Here is a 25281-nt window from a genome sequence, read left to right on the forward strand (position 1 = left end):
ACTTTGAATAACATAACTGAGATGGCCTACCACTAGATTCTTCTTTCCCAGAAAGTACCTGGCTAACACCTTTAACAGTTTGGTGAATTGACCACTCATGCATCTGCCTTGCCAGCCAATTGAGGAACGAAACCATCTGCTCTTGCTTGTTGATGTATGGAATTACAGTTGTGTTGTCACTCATCAGCACTATGATTCAGGAATGCTTGCAGGACGCAGTGGTACCAATTTCCAAGATGTTAATGTAAAGATGAAGGTCATCTGTCCATGCATACAAAGCTACCAGATCCCCCACCTCGCCTTTGAAGCATCCCTGACAATGGGGAGTGTAATGGGACTCCCTCCAGGAAGTTCCTGTCATCCAACCATCAGGCCAGATCTTCCTTTGCTTCCTTGCTGAGAAGTACAGAATAAGAGGGAGGACCACGGGAGGCTGATTAGTGTTCCTAAAGACACTACTGAAGTGTATCCTTGAAGAGGCACCCATATGGGTAAAAGCCTCTTCAAAGCTGATAGGTGACTAAGGACGACTTGCCAAAGTTGAGCTAGCTATTCCTGCTGAAACATTACCTGTACTGTCTCTTGTGATTACTGACATGGGAGTCTGATCAAATCTTTCTTGCTGATACCTAACCTATCAGCATTCTCAATTATTTTGATTAAAGCTTGCAACTTTTCCCAGTTTATCATCATCCCCTGACCATGGCAAAAAGCAAGGAATTGGTCTGTGTCCTGGAGCAACTGTTGCTTTATGAAGACTTGAACCAGCCAATTGTTGAGATTGCACAAGTTTATCTTTCACAATGATGCTAGGTAACAAGGTTTTTAACTGGTGGTTGGTGGGTGTGCTGGGGAATAAACTGTAAGCTAGTACTTTTTCCTTCAGCTTCAGGAATTATGTGGAATGGTTAAAATCCTTTGGTATGTATACCTATAAAAGATGCAATTTACTGTTTGAATTTAATGCTTGGTCCAACAGAAATACAAGCTGTCTTTTATGTAGGAGATTTAGTGCGTTTAAAAGGGAGGGAGAGGAGAGAATAGTCTCACAAATGACTGATAAGTTAAATCTCCATCCAGAAATGTCATGTCGCCAGTCACGAGAATAAGCAGGTGACCAATGAGTCCTGTAACCTGCTACAGTATACAGCAAGGTGTAAGGCTACAGTATACAGCAAGGTGTAAGGATGCAAGGCTGGTTGGGCCCTGACCCTGAGCAAGTTACATCTGAAAACTCATTCCAAGAAAACTTAGGGAAATCCTGAGTGGCTCAGAAGAACAGACCATTAGACAAATAATCCCTAGGTCAGTTATATACAAATGGGTTCCTTTACTGAAAACAAGAGCAGTGGAAGTCTCACCTAATTAGCTGATGCTTAATAATAAGATACTCGATTCTGAAGCTCACCTGCATCATGACCCACTTCCAGCAAGTACTTGGCCGACAGATCAAGGTAGCAAATAAAGAAGAGGGGAAGAAAAAACGCCAATCACTGAGTCGGTCAACCCCTAGCCTTATGACAACACTTTCAGTAGAGCTTGGACAAACTGTTAAGTGGCTACCACATGTCATAAGGACAATATATATATATATATATATATATATATATATATATATATATATATATATATATATATATATATATATATATATATATATCTATATATCTATCTATATATATATATATATATATATATATATATATATATATATATATATATATATATATATATATATATACAGGGGGTCCTCGAGTTACGACGTTGATCCGTTCTTAAGATGCGTCGTAACACGATTTTCAGCGTAAGTCGGAACATTGAAAAATACCACATGATTTAATGTAAATACCTATCAATAACAATGAGAGAACAATTCCTTACCTTTATTAATTTGATTGGCTTGCACACTGGAGAGGAAGCTGCGGTGCTGGAGAGACTGGGGGAGGTTAGTGAAGAGAAAAAGAACCTCCAGAAGTTGCACCAATAACCTTTCCATTTCAATTATTAGACCACTACGCTGCTTAGTTATCACTGTCGCTTTTATAGGAGCAGATCCTTTCACATGTTCAACGATGCGCTCTTTATCTTTGATAATGGTAGCAACGGTCGAACGGCTAAGGCCAAGCGAGCGGCCAATGTTTGTTGGCGTTTCTCCCTTCTCAGATCGCTTTATAATGTCCACTTTAATTTCCATGGTGATGGCCTTTCTTTTCTTCGATGCACTACCATCAGAAGAGTCCGCCTTGCGCTTGGGAGCCATAACAAAGAGCAAAAAGTTACAAAAACGATACAACACGAGGGAGAGAGAGGCAGTGTAAACAACCAAAATGGCGTATGGGCGAGGAATGAGCGTAGCGAAGCGACGCCGTCCTCTCCCCCACGAAGCGTATTCTTCCGCCGTGCGCCCGGAACTAGTACGCGTTTGTTTACGTTGCTTACGACGCTAAACCGCGTAAGACGGAACGACGCAAAATATTATTTTTTATATTTTTATGGGGGCGCGTTCGTAACCACGAAACATCGTAAGTCGAGACCGGCGTAACCCGAGGACTTACTGTATATATATATTAATTTGGACAACGTTGAGATTCCACAAGTCAAGGAAAACCACTTCTACCACTTCTCTTTATTCGGTGAAGTCTACAAAGAAGAAAAAACACAAAATAAATGACAAATAAAACTGCACAAAGTAATGACAAAATGCGAACTGCTTATGGTATAACGAAAATAAAAACAAAATATTTAAATGCAAAGAATAAAATAGATACAACAAAATACAACTTAATAGTGACTAATACAGTAAATATTAATATCACTCACAAAGTCCACCCGACTATATGTAAACAGTTATCCAAATTTAAAACAAGAGCGTATTCACTTATGGTCTGTCAGTCAGACCTTGCTACTAAAGACTAAACGTTAAAATATAAACAGCCTGGAAGCAATCACTAGCAAATAGACAGTAACCATATTAATGGTCGTTTAAGGGTAAACAGCATTTACAGACATCCAAATCTTTAGTGTAATAAATACTTAAACAGCACAAACAACCGTTTGAAAGTCCGCTACACTCCCGCCTAGTGGAGAATGCAATGAACCACAATAATTTAAAGGACTTTCGAAACATGCACATATAGAGAGAGACCAAATCAGTTTGGTTTACAATGTAAATGAAATTCTCCCAATTTAATTTTGAGCATCTTTATCTGCCTTAGCTTGGAATCCATGTTGAAGCTCTTGTACCGTAGCAATTAAGCAAAGTTTATGAATGGGTCTCTCCCAGTGAACCACCTTTCCATTCTCCACTGTTCGAACAGTAACTCTTCGAACAAGCCCATCTTTTCCGGGATGAATCCTCTCAACAAGACCGCGCCTCCACAGTCCCCTAGGAGCGACACCTCCCTTTAGGCCTGGTTCCAGAAGAAGAACCAAATCACCAACTTGAAGATTCTGTTTGGGATGAAACCATTTCGATCTTTGTACTAGCTGAGGCGGCATATAACGAATCCAAGTCTCCAAAATATCTGAATTCTCTGTTGAGCTACCTCTACCATGCTTCTCAAGTTCACTTCGTTACCGGTATATGGTTATAGAACTGAAGGTTGCCCGTGAGGAAACAGTAAGTCATTGCCGGTTATAGTTGGGGACTCAAGAGGATCTGGTCCGTTTGGGAAGAGTGGTCGTGAATTAACAAGGTACGTCACCTCTGACAGTATTGTTTGCCATTCCAAAGCACTGAATTTCTTGTGGTGATAATCTGCTACTGCGTCTAAACCTCTTCTACAGCTTCTGATCAATGATTCAACAACTCCATTCATATGAGAAGCGTGAGGTGTGTTGAATTTCCACTCAAATTTTGTCCCAGCAATTGCAAACTTGTCCTTTATTAGGCTCTCGTTCCAAGAATTTATCCACTTTTGCAATTTCTCTTGAGCCCCTATGAAATTGCGTCCTCTGTCACTTACTGCCAAAACTAGATGGATTCCATGATTACAAGTAAATCTTCTCCAAGCACAGAGAAAAGCATCTGAAGACAATGAGTCGACCAGTTCAAGAGATATGACACGAGTGACGGTGCAAGTTATGATCATTATACTTCCTTCAGTGCTTGCATTACGAGTTAACTTTATTTTGATAGGGCCAAAGAAATCTAATGCAACTCTGCTAAAGGGGGGGGTATTGGGCTCACCTCTGAAACTTGGCAGTTCCCCCATCTGTTGGCCCAACAATAGGCGACGTCTGGTTCTGCAGAAACAACACTTGAAAGCAATATCCTTAAATAATCTTGCTCCTCCAATAATGTAAACTCCACGCTTAAAAGCTAAAGCAATTGCGACTCTATATCCTTGATGACCTGTACATCGATGAATCATCTGAGCGAATGCTTCAGCCAGGGAAGAATTCCTCACCAATAAAACTGGATGCCTCTGCTCGTAGGGTAAATGGAGCTTATGTAGTTTGCCTCCAATTCTTAAAATGCCTTTTTCATCCAACTTTGGGTCAAGCTTTTTAATCTGTTTATGATTAACTTCATCTTGATTATTTAAAGACTTCTGGCTTGCATAAAATAAAGCCAGTTCTGCTTCTTGTATTTCTTTAGGTTCTAGATGACTTTGGTAGTTTTCTGGGTTTTGTTGTAATAGCAAACGGCGGCAGTAAGCAGTTATTCGTACAAGTCTATTCCAGTCTGAAGAGAGTTCTGTAAATCTTTCCTCAAAACTCTCATCAGCCAAAATTCCAACAAATTGGATCCTTTTAAGAGATTCTGGTGTACTCTTTAACAATACAACGCTTCTTTTCAAAATCATATGTCGGTTCCCCAAAATCACAATCTTGAGAACTGTTCAGAAGAAAATCGGGACCATTGATCCATCCTTGTAGTTCACTTGGCTTTATTGGCTTGGTTAATGCATCAGCAGGATTCAATTGTGAAGGAACATAGCAAAATTCTTTTGAAAATCCTGGCAAAGCATCCTGAATCTCCTGAACTCTAGCTGACACAAATGGTTTAAAGGTTCTAGCAGGAGAGCGAACCCAGGCCAACACTACTTCTGAATCGGTCCAAAATTTCATGGTACTAACCCTGCCAACCACTTGCAAAACAAGCAAGGCAAGTCTAGCCATAACCACAGCAGCAGTAAGCTCAAGACGTGGAATAGAACGCTGTTTCAACGGAGCCACTAAAGACTTTGCGATGACGAATTTCAGTTCTACTCCATGAGAAGTATTCCATTTCAGCCAGATCACAGAACCTAGGGCAGATTCACTGGCATCACTAAATCCATGAAGTTGAGGGTCTCCTAGAGAATCTTCTGGCTTTATCATTCGATATAGTCTAAATCCAATTAGTTGATTCATTTCATGAACATATCCTTTCCACATTTTGATTTGTTCTTCACTCAATTCATCATCCCAACCAACTCCACTAGCCCATAAATCCTGAAGACAAATCTTGTATCTAATTATTACAGGAGATAACATACCTGTAGGATCCCACAACTTTGATACCAAACTAGCAACCTTCCGCTTTGTTAGTTTTGAAAACTCCTCACTGAATTTGTCTAGCTGAATAGCCACACTATCCGTAGCCTTATCCCATACATGACCCAAAACTCGTGTTTGCTTGTCTTCTGGGCATCGGTCAACAGAGGGGTCATTAGAAATGCCATTCTTTTATTCTGAAGGAGCCCTTTCCTAATATCCGATCCACCTGATCCATGGCCCAATAGCTAATTCACTCTTATCAAATGATTCAATCACATCATCCATGTACATGCGACAGTTAATTAACTGTGCTCCAATAGGCTCCTCCTCCTTGAATGTATCTGCCAAAGTGCGTACAGCCATCATAGCTATGTCTGGTGCTGGTTTATCCCCAAAAGGAAGGCGCAGCCACTGCCAGTGACGAATTGGAGAAGATAAATCAAAACGCCATACAAACCGGTGATATCTCTGATCCTTTTCAGCCATAAGTATTTGATTAAACATTTTTTGAACATCGCCTGCAATTCCTATGCTTTTCATTCTCCAGTGAAGAAGGCAATACAGAAGAGAGTTCAAGAAATCTGGCCCTTTGTAAAATCCATCATTCAAACACAAGCCATTGAACTTGGCAGCAGAATTCCATACGATGCGAACCTTTGTTGATTTGTGTAGCTGATATACAGCATGATGTTGTAAGTACCATCCCTCATCTCTGGATTCCTCTGGATATAATTCTCTGACAAAGCAACTGTCAATTAATTTCTGGATTTCTTCGCTATATTCATCAAAGGTTCCATTCTTAATTAATCTTTTTTCTTGGCTCATAAGTCTTATTTCTGCTTGAGGCTTGTTACACTCCAATGCTTCAGGGAAACCAGGCTTCCAAGGCATTTTCACAGTCATGCGACCATCCGCATTAATGCAAAGCTTATTTCGACAATGTTTTATGAACTGAGACTCTGCTATTTCCTTATCTGAGCAAACACACAATGTTGTTGGTTTGACACCAACAACATCAGATGTATATAATTTCTGCAAATCCTCCAAATGATTCAAAAACTGGACCCTGGATGCAGCATGTGGTTTGGGTTTTGGAATATTCCCTCCAAAAATGGTCCACCCCAAGATACTTCTGACGGCAACTGGAGACGATTCAGGAGACACAGAGTCTTTTACGCTCTCAACTGGCATTGTAAGGAAATAATAGTCATAACCAATGATGATATCAATTTCTGCTTCATCTGTGGGTAACGTTCCCTTGCAGCGTTCAGATGAGGATACTCATCAAAAATATCCCCTCCAACTGCAGGACTGTTATGGGCTGGTTTCTCAATTCCAATTGCAATTACATTGTATGACTTAATTCCATTCACCGGTCTAATTTGGATAGAAAACTTGGCACTGCTTTCCTCAGCAATGCCTCCTCCAGCTACTCCATATCGAAACTTGAATGGTTCACCTTGCAAGCCAAAATGCTTGGCTGTGGATAACTTAAGCAATGTTGTATCAGCACCTGTATCAATAAATGCAACCACGCGATGCCATTTTTTCTCAACATCTTGCAGTTCTACATACGTTGTAGGGGAGTAGCGTCGATGAATTTTTCCTTCCTGGCTTGAGTTCAGGGTCCCTACTGTGTTGAATGTTGCATCTGCATCTGAAGCAACCTCCCGTGCACGACCAATGTTGCACTCAGAAGCACTTCCCGACAGAGTTAGATTCGCGTTCAAAGTAGAAGTACCTCCCGCCCGTGAACTTTCCAACCCAGAAAAAGTCCTTGGCTGTACTTTATTTCCGTATGGTGGGCAGGCTACAAATCGATGATGATAAAGTTGGCAATCTACACAGCGTTTCTTATCCGGGCGTGTACAATTGATTGCGTTGTGGTTGGCTCTAAGACAAAAGAAACATCTCTTACTGCTCACAATCATCCTTCGTCTTTCTTCCTTGGTTTTTGATATAAAGATAGGACATTTAATGATCAAATGAGTTTTATCTATGCAAAAGGGGCAAGCCCTCCCATCATCAACCAATGTAGCTAAGGATTCATCAACATTCTGAGCTTTTTGTGGTCTCTAAAATAGTTTACAGCTGACTTGTTAGTATTATCACTCAGGGAATGGGGATGTTCTCGACGCTCTCTAGCTTCTGTTTCTCTCCGTAGATATGTAATCAACTCTGCTAATGTCTGATTATGACATTTTGATTGCCGCATATATTCGTAATAAATTCCAGAATCGATCTTTCTGCTGGCAATTTCAATTGTCATGAATGAATCCAATTCCCTTTCTTGACCAAGTTCTCTCATTCGCCGAGCAAATTCAGTCAGTCCATCCAAAACCTGTCTCATCTCCCTTGCTGCTGTAGACTTCATTGGTTTCAAGGCTTCTAAACCAAGTAGTACATCTCGTATGATGGCAGATGTTGGATACTTTCTCTTCAAGGCGCCTCCAAGCTCCATTTTCACCATCAACAGAACTGCAATCCACAATAGTATCTTGAACTACTTTTGGTAATGCGTTGCCATTTAACAAGATCATGAGCTTTTCTTTACCATCAGTCATACCAGCTGATTCAAAGTATTGGTCCATTCGAACCCTCCACGACTGAAAGTTTCGGGGTGCTCCATCCCAACACGGTGCATGAAGACCTGGAATTCGGATAGCAGGTCGTGATTTCTCTGCTATTCGAATATCATCCAACTTTGTCGAAAGCTTCTCGATAAGCTTCACATTTCTTCGTCCTTTGTAGAGTCAGTTGGCGTGTGTTTGCCTAAAAACTCCGAGCGTAGAGAAGACAATATGACAGCTCTTGAGTCCAACTCCTCTGACTGGGTCTCCAGATCGCGAGCCCACTCGGTCATATTACCTTCTTTGTTATATATTAAATCATTGCATGATAGAATTTTTTCCATCTGATTCAAAATTTCCTGAAAATTATTTATTCGTCCCTCCATCATGGATATTCTGCGATTTATTTCAACATTGTCGGTACAGCCCTTTTCAAGGAGTTCCTTTAGCCTATTTATCCCTCGGGTAATTTGAGACTTCAAGTATATCCGAGTTTTTTTAAATTTTTCGTAGTCCGCTGCTACAAAGTCCTCCATGGCAGAAGTCGATTTGGGTTTACTTCACTAATTTGGACAACGTTGAGATTCCACAAGTCAAGGAAAACCACTTCTACCACTTCTCTTTATTCGGTGAAATCTACAAAGAAGAAAAAACACAAAATAAATGACAAATAAAACTGCACAAAGTAATGACAAAATGCGAACTGCTTATGGTATAACGAAAATAAAAACAAAATATTTAAATGCAAAGAATAAAATAGATACAACAAAATACAACTTAATAGTGACTAATACAGTAAATATTAATATCACTCACAAAGTCCACCCGACTATATGTAAACAGTTATCCAAATTTAAAACAAGAGCGTATTCACTTATGGTCTGTCAGTCAGACCTTGCTACTAAAGACTAAACGTTAAAATATAAACAGCCTGGAAGCAATCACTAGCAAATAGACAGTAACCATATTAATGGTCGTTTAAGGGTAAACAGCATTTACAGACATCCAAATCTTTAGTGTAATAAATACTTAAACAGCACAAACAAGTATCCAGGTAACTTTATAACCAAGTTTCTAGTCGGCAATCCTCTCCCTAGTGTGAAGTCCAGCAGCCTTAACTTCAAGACCAAATGAAGATTAGTCAGAAGCCTTTCTCCCCAATGAATACCTCTGCAAGTTCTAATTCTAATAAAGGTAAGGTTAGAGAACGTGTTCAAAGTGACACTACGCATTAGGTTAGGCGGGGTATCCAAAGGAAAAGGCAAAGGCCCCCAGATAGGTAGGAATTTGGCACTCAAACCTAGTGTAGGTTTAGCCCTTAGCCTTATCATTTATTGTCATTTACTGTGCCTTGGGTAATGTTAGGTGGATGGGTCCGGGAAGGGCAGAGCCACCCCAGCCAGGTAATGGCTGCAATGCAAGTATTAGGTTAGGAGGTTGTGGTGCAACCCTTTCATTTATTTTCTAGGTCAGGTTTGGTAGGGAAGTCCAGGGGTAAAGCGCTCACACTCTCCCCCGCCATATTAGGTTTAATCATCCTATGTTAAGTAAACTTTGAATATATCCTTGTATTTCACTCAATTTATGTTTTCCCAAGAACCCTGCTTTCGCAATAAGCCCCCTCCCCCCATACAATAATTGTAGGATACAAAGGGGAGCAGGCATCTCTACAAATATTAATTTACTACGTACGAAAATGAATGCCAGTAACGTTCCAGACACATATTTATACAAAAGAAAATCATCTTTTCAACCCCAACACGCAACAGTGGTTAAGTAAACAATATAAATTTATGAAAATATATAGTTAATGTATTTATGAAAATATATAGTTAATGTATTTATGAAAATATATAGTTAATGTATTTATGAAAATATATAGTTAATGTATTTATGAAAATATATAGTTAATGTATTTGGCTAGGAATGAATGTATTTAACTGTATTGCAACTATATATCTTCAAGGTCACCCTATATTATTTGATTCAATTAGAAAGGTTATGTATTACCACTACCTTCAGGCTTCAGGGTCATCCAGTGTATTATTGATTCAGTTAGAAAGGTTCGCTTATGGTTTTTAGGTATCTTATTGGCATGAGGATGCTCAGATAGATGAATGGCGTGACGAGAAGAGATAGCATGAGAATATAAGTATGTACATCTGGGGATCAGTAGAAGCGCCAAAGAATGCCCACGAGGCATGACTGAGATAGTTTTGGTACCTGATGAGTAGGGGAAATGTTGCTACGAGTTGCCGGAGATTTCATGAATATGCAAGAGTTAGGGGGAAAGGTCTAAAAAAAGGAGAGGCTGCATTCGAGAATGCATGAGAGACATGAGAATAGAGGAAGGGAGGGATCAAGAGACAAACACCTGTCAAAGGCTTATTCAAGAAAGCCCGTGACTAGAGATCTAATCTAAGCTGAGAACTGAAGAAGAGGATTCACACATATTCTTTCCCCCCTCCTTTGGCAGCCATAGAAAGAAATCAGTTCAGTAACTTCAGTTCTGGTAAGCTGTGCTTTGCGCCACAGCTACTTAGTTTCTTAGTGAGTGTACCAATTGGTAAAGATATGGCAGTTAACCAAGATAGCATAAGAATGAGTGAAAACGTAAAGGGAATTCAAATACCGGCACAAAGAGGTAAGATATTGTTGTGTTTGCAGTTAAGATGTGCATTTGGGGTCAGGCTAACCTAAAGACCTGGCTTCCTGTCCCCATTGGTGTCTCATATTATCGTTGAGTATTGAGAATTTAAGAAAAATAGGCCAACAATGATTTGGAATGAGCGTTGGTCATGTGATTGTTTCTCACGATTCTTGGCTCTAGTCAGACGAAACTATACAGTTAGTATCATAGCTTGCACTGGTGACTGTGATTCGGCTGACAAGAAGTTAGTACACAGTAACCTATGATCACCTAGGTCCCATATTATTACTACTATCATAGTAGAGTATGTATAACAAAAACTCTCATTACTGGAAATGGATGATGACAAATTACATTTAGAACAAAGTTTATTATGCAAGTTAGCGTTTCGTGTAGAAGGTTCATACAGGTTTGAATACTTATCTGTCCAGTGTATAATTTAGAGTACTTAACATTTCGGTGATACACCCATTACATTATGCGTGACAGTATTTCTTAAAGTTCCTTAGCACGGGATAAACCGTGATTCAAAGGACGGAGAGGAGAAAGCATCTTGAGTACGATGGGTTTGGCATATTAAACGATGATATTGAAAAGTAAGAAGAGTTATTGTTAATACTACAGCGTACTGTGCTTGCTTGTCAGGCCCAAAGAGTGTCAGAGCACGTAGATAACGTGCAAAAAAAGTTTAAAAAAGATAATGGACTATAATTTCGAGAGTAATGGGAACAAGAACTTCAGGACACTAAACGCTGGATACGGAAATTGAAATTTTGAAGTTTAATAATTGAGATTTGAGTATTTACGGTGATTGTTTGGGTAGGTTAATTCAGTATAAAAGTAGAAGCTGTTCCTATTCGTCATAATATAAGTGGTTCGGCCTAAGCATGAACGTTGCCAACTCGGAATTGATATGAACGCTATTTCAAGTTATTGCTTCAAAAATTGCAAGAAAATAAAGGGATAGGCTACATTTTGTTCTGTCGGAGATATACAAAACAGAAGCATTACATCTTTACAATTAATGTACTACAAAACGTGAGGTTTAGGATATAAAAGAAAAAAAAAAGAGAGTAAGAATACACAAGAGAAATAAGAAGATACGATGGCCAGGAGCTAATACTAAGCTCTCCCATTCTCAGTAGAAATGAAAGGTCAGTCGTTCTTCGAACACTGACGTGCGTGAGGACATCCCATATAGTAGTAGGTTTCATCTCCTTTCACGAAATGGGTCACGCCTCGTCAGTTGCGTGATCTTAACTTGTCTTCTCCGCGATTCGGTTTTTCATTTTTTCTTGTTGACCAAAAACCACTAGGCTCTGTATTCTTAGCTGATGGCAATATAAATAGGCGGTATTTTTCTGGTCATCATTTTGCAGTTTCAGCCACTGAAATAAAAGGTTTCCTTGGTGGCTAGCTGGTCTTCCCATTAATTTTGTCGTGTTACGTATGAGAGACTTTTCTGAAATACGTTATACTACGTGTATCCCTGATAAATGTTTTGAATATGTTTTCCCCTCCTGGATACCTTATGGTTATATTTACTCAAGATAGGATCGATCAGAGGTCATTACGAGAGACCGAGAGAATTATGATAATATCGGCTTTAGGATTTACCGAGAGGGAACGAACAAACCTCTTTATCCTTAATAGGCGTAGGGGACGGTGACGTGATGTTTATTGGGGTTCATTCTTTCTTTTTTTCGCTAAGAGTATCCGGGAAAATAAAATATGCTTAAATCTTCCAATCTTTTCGTATATCAAGGAAGCAGTCCGGTTTACGACGTCTGATAAGGTAGAAGCGGAAGAATATAGGCCTATAGGTGCCTTTGATAGACACGCTACCATTCAGGGTTGCCGAGCGGTCATTCTGAACTCTCAGCTATAATTCTGACGGCATGATATTGTAGGTCAAAGCAGGATTAAAACTGAGAAGTTAATGGAGTACTAAAAGAGAGAGAAAGGGTGGGTGAGTGGGTGCTTTGAACCCCTTTAACAAGTAGGAATCTTACAAAGCAAGGTTTATTGTTCCGTTTGCCTTACGTTCACTGACTGAATATTCTCTCAACAGCACTGCGAAATATTCGCTGATATTTTTGTATAATTTCATATGCCTTAGCTGAAGGTTCTTATAATTAATCTTAAAGTGTAAATGTCTCATCCCTCAAAGAAAGTGTTGCGGTTGTGTTTGGTGGCTTCAGCCCTGTTGCTGTTGATAGTGTAGGTCTATAACTGTTTTTTTTCCATCTGTCCATCCGCTGTGGTGTTTTTGTATGGTAACACTGCGTCCCGGGCTTTAGATAGTTATATTCAGCTTACATTCAACGGTTATAATAATATCCTATTTCGAATATTAACGGTGTAATTCGCATGCAGTAAATTATTAAAACAATTTTCAGTTGCAAATGTACACCCAGATATCCTTTTATTTACCTAAAACTTACACATAGCGTAACAATCGAAAGCCCGGGACGCAGTGTTACCATACAAAAACACCTCAGGCGGATGGACAGATGAAAAAAAAAACAGAGTATAGTTATTCTTTCTCTTTATTTTTGGTGTTTTGCTTTTAACGTGCTTCTATCAGAGTAGTGTTCGTTGCTGTCCTTTGGTTTAGACTAATTTTTTGTAGACACCTCTAGTTTACTGCATTGTTTTTCTGTGAAACAAAAATATATCGTAACAAGTTTTAAAAACAATGTCTTCCTTTGTTTTGAGCCTAAACAAGAACGGTTGAATATTATAGGCTAAAATTTCTTTATTTGAAAATAAATATCGCCAGTGACGTAAAAAATGATAAAAATGGACCTTTATCCATTCTCTCTCTCTCTCTCTCTCTCTCTCTCTCTCTCTCTCTCTCTCTCTCTCTCTCTCTCTCTCTCTCTCTCTGTATTAAGATATGGGGGGTAACTAATGATATGCACATGAAAAAAGCTCAAAAAATCCAAAACTTTGCAGGTAGAGTAGCCGTTATTGGGGTGAAAAACACGATCACATCACCCCAACCCTTCAGCAATTAAAGTGGATAAAATTAAAAGAAAAGTGTATGTACGATGTTTGTGTGTTTTTTTTTTTTAAGTTTGAAAAAAGAATATCCCAACTGGCTATACACATTTCCTACAGTTGGTAATTGTAGGAATGCATTAACAAGACAGAATGAAAATCTATATGCAGACAGCTATCGAACAGATTTGGGTTCACGCTCGATGGCAATAAGGGGCCCAGCTTGCTGGAATAAACTACCTCTGGAATTAAGAAAATGTATAGATGTTAGTTCTGATTTATTCAAAAGGAAACTTAAGCAATACTTCTTAAATTTTACTTGAATGTATATATATCCTAGAATTTTACAATCCAATTATTGTGAATTTTATGTAAATAATTTATATTGTAATGTAGCAGATTAACCATTTTATAATGGAATAAAGGTTTTTGACTTTGACTTTGACTCTCTCTCTGCTGATGTTCTTCGTGTATACAGATTAAGCCATCAAACACTACCCACAACAAAAGTAAGACAGACTACATTTCCTCACGATGAAATTACCGAGCCAGGGTGGGGGTCGACCGGTCATTAAAGATATTACTATATTTCCCAGGCTAAATTATTGCTTATTTCAAACAACTTCATGATCGATATATCTGAATTTCATAAGAGTGATTCGAACGACTGGGAGGCAAATATAATTCAAAATGGATTCAAAATATAGGACTAGTTTTTCTCTTTCATGATCTTTAGCGCAAAATAGATGCGGCGCTTTTGCGCGCCGTTATACGCAGGAAGTCAAGACAGAGGAAACGAAATTGCGAAGAATTGTTGCTCAAATGAAGAAAAATCGAGTATAAATGGTTTGGGGGAGCACGATCACAAGGCAAGACCCACGTAGCTCACCGATCAGTTATAGTTTAATGGGGATGAACACGGTCTAGGAAGCTGCCAGATCACACTATCGTTAGGAATGTTTATGCGCTTGGTAACTTCCTTTTGATTAGAGTGAAATTTTCGTACATCCCGGGAGGAAATGTCTTGGACATAAATGGTGTATTCTTATGTCATGGTCCAGATAACAAGGAAATTCATTGACATATAAACTCACTTAGTGCGATGGTTAGCTACCGTGTACAACACTTAATTGTGTGCGTGTAGGGAATTCTTACCTTAAATTAAATGTATTACCCCGATCTTAGAAAGAAATAAGACTCAAACTTTGAAATGACACTGAAAATTTGAAATGAGACTAAAACCAGAAATGCAACTAAAAGTCTTAAATGAGACTAAAAGTCATTAAGTGAGACTAAGTCAGAAATGCAACTAAAAGTCATTAAGTGAGACTAAGTCAGAATTGCAACTAAAAGTCTTAAATGAGGCCAAATGTCTGCAATGCAACTAAAAGCTTAAAATGAGACTAAAAGTCAGAACTGAGAATGACCTTGCAAGAAAATACCCAGTGAGTCAATAAAGAGGCGAAAGTTATTTGAATAAGTGGCATGATAGGTATAATGCCATGATTGGATGAAATGAAATTGAATGTCTCATCCAAAATTTTTTTCCATAGTATTATTAATACGTACGTAAGTTATAGCTGATTAAACGCCTTCGATTGTGTTTATAAAAACGCACATGACAGACGCAGTTCTTATTTTTAATGTTTTAGTAAATTTGCTCGTAAAGAGAGATTGATATCGCGCATGCGCGCTCCCTTGACAAGATGACAGATGGAGCAGCAGCAGCAGCATTCAGAGGTCGCTCCCGAGTCACGGAATTTGAGGTCAGTCAGTGCATAACCGTCGTTCGTGGGTGGTGCACGTTTGCTCTTCACTCTGTTCAGTTGACTGGTTATCAATATTTCACTGTTTTTAACCGCAGTGAGTATAATTAAAACAGTCACTTCTTCATCTCACTCATAATAGGGACATTATTCGATCGCCTTGTGGCTTTTAACAAAGAACAGTTTTGTTCTGCGAGGTTTGACGCATTAGAAAAAAATATATATTAATATTACTTAGCAGCGATTATCGTGCATTAACATTTCATTGACCCTGGCGCCAAGCAGGGGAGCACTCGATAATGTTCCTTTGTTCAATCCCTTTTGTGCGTTTAATCACGTTTCTGGTGTTAAAAAAAGAAATACGCGTATCTACTCGAAGGGAAAGGTGACTGGTTCATACAAAATGAAAATGGTGGAGGAAAATCACGGTGTATGTTTATCTCTGTAATTATAACAGCATTCCTTGCATGCGCTGTTGACCTCGGCGAATTATTTTTAGTGGACTTATGACAGCTACAATGACGCTTTATGTTCTCTCTCTCTCTCTCTCTCTCTCTCTCTCTCTCTCTCTCTCTCTCTCTCTCTCTGCGGAATTCTCTTTGCTTTTTAAATGTTTCGTGTTCTGTGTCAAGTGTAAGTGTTCCACAGCTTCTACAGAAAAAATAAAGATAGTAAACCACTTTAATGCAGCTGCGCGCATTAAAATGACGTGTCATTACGCATAGGTCTAAACCGACAGCCTGGTGAAGCTGTCATTTTGGGTTTTACCAAGATGGAATAATCTTATTCGTCTTGGGTTTTACTGCACAGATTCCTGAAATTATGTGATTTCGATCAAGGATCTTGTACTAATGCGTGTTGTTATTAAGTAGGACTCGAAGACATGTTCATTCAGATCTTTATCATAGGACGTTAGATTCCAGCGAAGTATGACGAATAATTATTGGAATTGCGTTATCCAAATTTTATGTTAACGGGCTCAGGTTGATTTCTACAAACCTAAATTCAATTAGTCCCATTTTGTGAAGCTAAATCATTTTCTCCCTGGATTTAATGTTTTACTTTACTAAGTTTTACTCCCACTTCTGTGCAAACTAAGACTATGATAAAACGGAAAGAAAACTTTGCCTAAAATATAAAAAAAAATGGCATTAAACCTTTTATTAACAATCTAACAAGAGGACATCAGTTTTTATTTAACTTGTCTCCCGTCCTCTGTACCAGAGCTTTAAGTAATGATGGGTGCGAGTTCCCTTGCTCACGGGTACAACTTACTTACCTTCCCTTTCTTAAACGATTTTCCTCCTTTTTTTTTCTCTCCAAGTAGCGTGTTACACAGGTTAATTTTAGATCCAAATTGGCTTAGTGGATTAATGGGAAAATGCCTTCCTCTTCACTTCCATTGTTCTGCCCCTTTCGAAGTTTCCAACAGTTTTGCGAAGTCTTGTAAAATAAACTTTGGTGTTATAGTAGATTCACATCAACCGTGCATTTGATGTCTAGGCCCGTCCCTTACGACGCTCGTGATTGGCTGTTGATAAGCCAGTCACAGGGCTGGAAACTCTCAGCCTCTCTCGAGAGTTCATATAGGCAGGATGTATGTTCCTCCTCTCCTGAGGAATACGTCTTTCAAACGTATACCTCAGGAGAGGTGGAACACACGTCCTGACCATGTGAACTCTCGAGAGACTGAGAGTTATATACAGCCCTGTGATTGGCTTATCAACATCAGGAGCGTCGTAAGGGACGGGCCTAGACAATGCACGGTTGATGCGAATCTACTATAGTATGTTTATAAGTTAATTGTTCGTTTCACTCTTGTGGTTCCTCTGCCGATTTTACCGTGAATAGTTTGATTTTATAATGCACAGACGGTGTAAATTTTCTTGTCAATGGCAAGACTGGATTGAACCATAGAATAACCAAACAAGAAGCGACATGAGCGCTGATTGGATAGGCTGTTTGCCCCAGCGTGACATCTAAGACAATATGGCCGTCAACGCACATGTTCAATATTGTGCAGCGATAGATCGTCAGATTTTTTTCCAAAACGCAGGAAAAAAAGGTTAGAGAAGAGGCAAAGAAAGTAGTAGACAGATAAATTCACCTACACACTGCAAATACCATGTACGATGAAAGTTTGGATCCAATACTGTATTACTGATCAAACTACAAAGTCAATGTAACGACTTTGCCTTGGCTTTCATATGGTGAACAAATCAAAGTCATGTTTACTTATTACGTTACTACAATAGATTTTAGTGTCAATTTTATTATAATGATGTCTCTAATCCTTCACAAAATGTTGAAAATTTTAATGAATATGCTTTGTATTATGTCAGGATATGTTGCCTCACCTCTGTGTTTGGCATAATTGACGTTTTGTTTGGGACGTCATGTTTTGCCATTCTTTCTTCGTCTTTAGCCTTGATGGTTGGTTTCTTGGTTATCCTCTCTCTCTCTCTCTCTTCTTACAGTGTTTTAAAAATTTTAACTTTTAATTTCTGCTTTTCTTTTTAAACCATTAATTTGTAATTAGCTTGTAATTTTGTGAATTCCTTTTTATAATGTAATTACTTTTATTGTTCACAGACTGATGATGCACCGGGATTTGTGTGCGAAACGTTTTTTATAATAAACTATGGCCCTCTACTGATGTATCATGGTTCCCCCTGAAGTATATATATATATATATATATATATATATATATATATATATATATATATATATATATTCAACAGGTGGAGGTTTTTCTACACCCACTATGCAATGAAGGCAGGGGAAGCGCACCAACAGGTCAAGGAACTCATATTTATTAAGTTGCAACGTTTCGAAGCCAACCAGCAGGCCTCATTTTCAAGCTAAAAAGTAAAAATATCTAATAGTACAATAAAATTAAGCTACAATATTAAAATAAACAATGTAAAGTACAATAAAACAATCATAGTTAAAAATACAAATAAGGACCAACCGCTGAGAGTGAAGACAGGAAGGACTAACAAAAAACGTAAACAGTTCACGAGAGGTAAAGAGGTGTAGACGTGGCATGGGTGTTCAGTGAGGGGACCAGTTTTTTTAATAAACAATGATTCATTAATTGTTAAAAACTTATGATTGGAAGCTCTGTCACTCACTGAACGCCCATGCCACGTCTACACCTCTTTACCTCTCGTGAACTGTTTACGTTTTTTGTTAGTCCTTCCTTTGTCTTCACACTCAACGGTTGGTCCTTATTTGTATTTTAACTGTGATTGTTTTATTGTACTTTAAATTGTGTATTTTAATATTGTAGCTTAATTTTATTGTACTAATTAGATATTGTTACTTTTTAGCTTGAAAATGAGGCCTGCTGGTTGGCTTCGAAACGTGTGGTGGGCACATTGGGTCAAATGCTCATCCCAGGATTCTCCTTAAGGAGCTCCTTTGGGGAGGCACAAGGGTGAGTAATTGACCGAGCGTGTGGTGGGCACAATGGATCCACTGCTCATCCCAGGCTCCTCCTCAAAGACTATCTTTGAGGAGGTACCCTAACATTAAATTCGTCCCACAACTCGCTTGCTTTCCTGGATCTCCGAATTACAAGGGATGAGATAGGCTCCCATATGGCATATTTAGGAAAAGCACTTTTACAGGGCTAGGTACCAATTTTTATAGTTATTGCCTCTACAATTTCAAAATGAATTCTATATCCACTCTACTTCACAGGACGTTTACGCTTGCCTCCAGTTGGTAAGCCTTTCATGACGAAATCACGTTCCTAACCAGCTGTTTCCCACTTGCTATATTCATGAATGATCTGCCTATAGTTCATACTGTCCCCAAATTACGTCTGTATGCAAAATTCCCTTCCTACATGATAATAAATTCAGGAGAAATGTATTAGTTTATTTAATAAGGAATTACCAGCGTTGAATTTGAAGCTGATCCCGAAGAACCCACGAACTATTGGATCCTTATTCCATTCCAAGGATAGAGGAGTCGGTCCTCTCTTTGCATCTAATGTGATCTACAAGTATACCTGTCCCGGATGTAATCTGGGCACATATATTGGATGCAATAGGAGGCTACTAAAAGTTCAAGTTTGTTCTCATCAGGGGGTTATCTATACAGAACTGGAGGCAGACTATCGAGCCCTGATCAATCCAACATATAGGAATCATGCTGAAATATGTAAAACACATATAGACGCCAACGACTTCAAAATTGTGGGAAAAGTGCGAAGTGAAGACTTACTTAACCACTTATGAATCCATAATGATCAAACCGATCATTCCGACACTTAACAACCAATCATCGTCAACACACCTATTAATTGCTTCATTTTTGTTTTTATTTATTTATTTCTTTTAACCCCGTGTCCTTTAGATTTATGTTATTCTCTACGCTAGTTTAGCCTTCGCTTCCAATGTGGGAAGGTGTTCTGTGCTCTCTTGCTGCTGCTTATCTTTCCCCCCTTTTTGTTCATTTTTGGTTTCTGTTCTGTTTTTAGATATAAATAAGGTGAGAAACAAATTTTACTAAATACTAGTATACACTATGTATACTAGTATTTATTGATTTAAACCGCCTTTTCAGCCTAGAAAATGCATCAAGCGATGTGAAACGTCGGCTCTTTAAATAAATGTACGAAAATAGAGCGACATTCCATGAAGTCCCGATCGTGTATCATCCGAGCTGCTGCTCCTTTCTTCTGATTATATATATATATATATATATATATATATATATATATATATATATATATATACATATATATATATATATATATACATATATATATATATATATATATATATATACACACACATATATATATATATATATATATATATATATATATATATATATATATATATATACAATGAAAGTAGGGGAAGCGCACCAACAGATCAAGGAGGAATTACCTCTACCCATAAGTCACATTATTTCACTCACTGGGTTGTGCATTTGTAATTGTAAGTTTATATTCAATGGTGAATTTTATCAACAAATATTTGGTATTTGGTATGGCAATGGGCAACCCTTTATCGCCACTCCTCTCAAACTTGTACACAGAATTCTTTGAAAAACGCTACTTACCTAATATCATTTATATTCCTGTAAAGTGGTATAGATATGTTGATGATATTTTAGCTGTTCTGCCTGTCGGTATTGATGTAAATGATTTACTCTCTAAATTAGATAACCAGGTACCATCGATTAAGCTTACTCTAGAATTAGAAAAAGACAATTGCCACCCTTTCTTAGATGTTTTGATACATAGAGAACCATTTCAATGTAAATTCAGTATTTATAGGAAACCGACCAACAACTTAACTTATGTTCATTTCTATTCAGGCCACCATCTTAACATCAAAATATCAATGTTTTCTTCTATGTTTTTACGAGCATTGCGCATTGTCAGTCCCCAATATTTGGATGAAGAAATTGAATACATAAGAAAAATAGGGAAAGATTCATGTTATCCTTCACATATATTAGATATTTGTTATAATAAAGCCCACAACAAGTTTTATAGTGTAAGTAACACGGAGAAAAAAAAAATTCTAAGAACATTCTCAGTTTGCCTTATTTTAACAGATTTGAAACCATTAAATCATTGTTAAAAGCCTTTAAGGTCAACCTTGTTTTTTTCTATAATAACACACTAAAAGGAATGTTAATAAAAATTGGCCCCAGAGAAAGCAACAACATAATATATAAAATTCCATCTATGGACTGTCACTCATTTCATCTTGGACAGTCGAGCAAGGGCTTAGAAGTAAGATTAAGCCAGCATAAATATTCTGTAAAAACTGGGCAAACATCTAATGCGATATTCATTCATTTAAGTGAAAACAACCACCGAATAAATTGGATTGGTAGTTCAGTAATTGCAAGGTCAAAAGATGTCTTATCACGAAATCTTTTAGAATCTGCTTTAATACAACTTACTTCTCATTGTAATTTCAATATTAGTCGTGGCCTGTTTCATTTAGACCCTTGTATTTGTAACATGTTTAAGAAGGACCTCAGATATATGTATTGTGAATATGTTTTTGTTTACCAAAGTTCCGAATAGCTGTCGCCTATAATAATCCTTTAATTGTCTTGTCCTTGTGTCTGAGCAGACACAAGGACAAGACAAGCATAAACATGTACCCAAACAAGCATAAACATGTACCCAAACAAGTATAAACATGTACCCATGTTTATGCTTGTTTGGGAAGGTTACTCATCTTCCAGGTGTGTCGGATTCTAGGTACTAATCTCTTTATAATCCCTATCTGTCAGTTATATGACCTTTCTTGTTTTGTCAATTCCTCATGTAAGTCAGTTCATCTGCTAAGTAAAGGACGTTGAACGTCGAAAGATCTTGAGGAAACTCCGTTGTTTATTTTTCCCTCGTGGCTTATATCTTTATTTATGGATTTATCACGTTCCAAACTTTCGTGATTCAGTTATACATACATACATACATATATATATATATATATATATATATATATATATATATATATATATATATAATATATATAGTATATATATATATAATAATCTCTCTCTCTCTCTCCTCTCTCTGTCTTTTTTCCTCTTTCTTCTCCCTAACACCCGGTTTACTCTCTCACATTTTCTCTCCCTCTCATTTTCTCTCTGTCAACCCTGGTGTCATTGATGTTTACCCTATAGTATTCTTTTCTAAATGATAAGTCTCTATACAGACATTTGTAAAGTAACTAAGTCTACGGGCAAAGCCAGCCCCATTTCACGGGCAGAACCAGCTCTGTTTCACGGAATCCCTTCTCACCCTTCGGATGGGGGGTGGGGAGTAGAAATTCTGGGACTCCGGGCTCCCCGGGGGTTTCCGGGCTCCCAGACATAGGTCTCGACCTTCCCGGGTTGGAAAACCCATCTCCGTTCCGAATCACAGTCCTGTCAGACCGACGGCCCGGGTGCCCATACCAAACATACATACATACATACATACTCATCATACACACATTGCCACATATATATATATATATATATATATATATATATATATATATATGTATATATAAATTATGTGAAAATCTGAACCTTCATTATTAGAACATATTAACTCTAAGCAAAAATAATACTGAATCTGAAAATATTGCAAACACTTTTACGACACTTCATACAGTTATGGAGAGGATGATATGCATTGCAAAAGCAACAGCATTTAATAAAAATCATATATATATATATATATATTATATATATATATATATATATATATATATATAGAAAATTGCCGTTCACCCCATCACACCACGCACATGGCAATTGACAAGAATAAATTTCAATTCAAATGGTCTGTTTTGGGAAATTAAGTTCCCAAAACAATATATAAATAAATTTCACAGCCATACCTAATACCCTGCTCCAAATGTCATATTTCAAATCTGTTGGCAAGAAATGTTCCGAACAGACAATGATTTGCGTCGTAGGTTGAAAGATTTTATGTTGATATCCTCCCTTCGAAGAGCCATCAGCCAGCGGCTTGATTTCTCTCTATTTGATGGAATCCTGTGGAATGATATGCCTTTTGGACACTTTCCAGAAGTATTGGCACAACCAAACGTCATACAAGTTGGCATAATTGACGTTATTTGAATGACAATTGACCTAAAACATGAGGACAAGACCGAGGACGAATACTCTTCAATACGCGTGCTTCGCTGCTCTTGTTATTGAAGCGACCGCGGCACTACGTCATCGGTACTAATCCGCCAGATGGCAACATGGTCGAATCTAGAAGAAATGGCGCTCTCCATTGAAGAACCTCGGTGCTACTTTGAAATTAAATGGTAAAATAATGGGATTACGTACAGATTTGAGCAATGGCTCATTTTTTAGCTTATTAAAGTTCTGTTTGACGAAATTTAATGGCTATTAACCTTAAGTTCCCCTTTATCGGACGTTTTACGGGACGATGTACAGTTTGCATGGGGCGAAGCTCAGCAGTTATTTCATATCTATCTCAATGTCGATATTGATGACTACAGATGATTGATTCCTGGATAACACTGGATGGGCCACAATCCCTCGCTTGTAGGCTAAGCATCTAATGGGTCATAATGAAAAGTCGTTTTCATATTTTCATATATATATGATACTATATATATATATATATATATATATAGTATATATAACCTTTTCATAATGTTAATAGCTAGTCTACTCGATGGAAATAAGATTCACGCTCAGTCGCATATTTTGGTCAAAATCAAACTTTATCCCCACACTAATTTAGCGCGGGCCGGTCAGTATGTCACATAACGAATTAATCCGCCCGAGAAAATTGTCGTCTTTTGTCTTTGAAGTGTCAAACAACAGCTGTCGATTCTCTCTCTCTCTCTCTCTCTCTCTCTCTCGTCTCTCCCTCTCTCTCTTCTCTCTCCATGGTGTTCTGCGCAAACTAATGCATCAAGGGAACCAGAAATTTTTTTAAAACGTAGTTTAATTTTACGCTGGATCAGTAAATCCTAAGACGTTTTCATCCCCGTTGGGGTTTGACGTACCTCCAGTTTAATCCAGTCGACCCGATTCAATTAAATACGACGTTTTCACTCGCGTGATTGAACGAGCTTATCGTTCAGAAGCAACTTATCGTTATAATTATGGTTTTAAGGCATTGACAAAAGATTTGTTAAAGGTTCGTAGCTTTTGCAGTCAATCAGTTTTTCTCCTGAGTTCTTGTAGTGAAAATTATATATATATATATATATATATATATATATATATATATATATATATATATATATATATATATATATATATATATATATATATTATGAGTCAAGATTTATTTTCAATGGAAGTTTTTTTTTATACGGCATGGAACTCAAAAAAAAAAATTCATTAACTGCAAATCTACAAACAAACCTGAAATCATTATCAAAATAAGAAAGAAGTTACCTGTGAACTTATCGATAAGCTCATCAAATCGTGCGACTGAAAAGGTTTTAGTTAACTCAATCAGGTCGACTGATTTAACGATTCTGGAACTTCAAACGCATCTGGATTTGCTGATTGAGCTTTAAATTAACATTCCAGATCCTTTTTTGTTTTTTGGTTCCTTTGATGTATCAGTTTACGATCACCGTGAGCAAAAAAAATTAGGGAAGACAGTTGTTTGAAACTTCAAAATTGGACAGAACGTGACAAGTTTCTCGTGTGAATCAACATTGTAACGATAGATCATAAATATAGTAAAAATAATAATAATAATAAAACGTAATACAAGTTGTCTTACAATCTCACCTATTTTGGTTTAGACATGAAAGAACGACAAATATGATTAGACTTTTTTTTTTCAAATGTTCAGTGGTCCCATTGCAGAGAAAAAGACAATAGCAGAGATATTTAGATACTAGAAACTTATTAAGATAACGCTGGCAGATTGGATTCAAATTCCATATAGAATTCGTTACCACATATAAAATTCACTAGTAACTAAATATTTTTGTTCCTTGTCATTTTCGTTGTAATGCGACCGTCGGTCATTAAAAAAGATGTCTAATTATATTTACTGTATTTTTATATATACAACCAAGAATAAGTATGGTAATGTGACACTTCCCATATTATTTTATATGTTTATCTACCGAAGCGGTCTTTATAATCTGAATTCATACATGTGTATCAGTAAGTTTAGATTTCTATTCTATTTTTATATTTTTTGCTCACAGAATCGTATGACAGTTTCTTGACCTGTGACATTTTTTTTTTAAGGAAACAAAGTCATTCGCGACGACTTTGACCTGATATTTGTCTTCGCAATGCCTTCTGATTCACATGACT

The 25281-nt window shown here is 37.6% G+C and overlaps 1 protein-coding gene and 1 long non-coding RNA gene across 2 annotated transcripts in view; one reads left to right on the forward strand and one right to left on the reverse strand.

Annotated features, from left to right (window-relative positions):
* Positions 1-5694: 5694 nt before the first annotated feature.
* LOC135221349 (uncharacterized) lies at positions 5695-7415 on the reverse strand. The gene is made up of 2 exons (XM_064259151.1): positions 6737-7415; positions 5695-6626 (listed from the first exon to the last, which is right to left on the reverse strand). Exons 1-2 carry the CDS (start codon positions 7413-7415, stop codon positions 5695-5697), a joined length of 1611 nt encoding a protein of 536 aa, XP_064115221.1.
* Positions 7416-15473: 8058 nt separating this feature from the next.
* Positions 15474-25281, forward strand: part of LOC135221553 (uncharacterized) — a 22020-nt gene continuing 12212 nt past the window's right edge. The window contains exon 1 of the long non-coding RNA XR_010316026.1: positions 15474-15570. This is a non-coding gene — a long non-coding RNA (uncharacterized LOC135221553). The remainder of the gene's footprint in view (positions 15571-25281) is intronic.

The sequence above is a fragment of the Macrobrachium nipponense genome, chromosome 2 (genome assembly GCF_015104395.2).
Source record: "Macrobrachium nipponense isolate FS-2020 chromosome 2, ASM1510439v2, whole genome shotgun sequence".
Lineage (NCBI taxonomy): Eukaryota > Metazoa > Arthropoda > Malacostraca > Decapoda > Palaemonidae > Macrobrachium > Macrobrachium nipponense.

What these genes read in the sequence shown, in the direction of transcription:
- LOC135221349 (XM_064259151.1), bottom strand. Translation starts at nt 7,415, where the DNA reads ATGATTGTGAGCAGTAAGAGATGTTTCTTTTGTCTTAGAGCCAACCAC. An exon ending in TCTGAACGCTGCAAGGGAAC is followed by an intron (nt 6,627 to 6,736) that starts GTTACCCACAGA and finishes AATCGTCTCCAG; the next exon opens with TTGCCGTCAGAAGTATCTTG.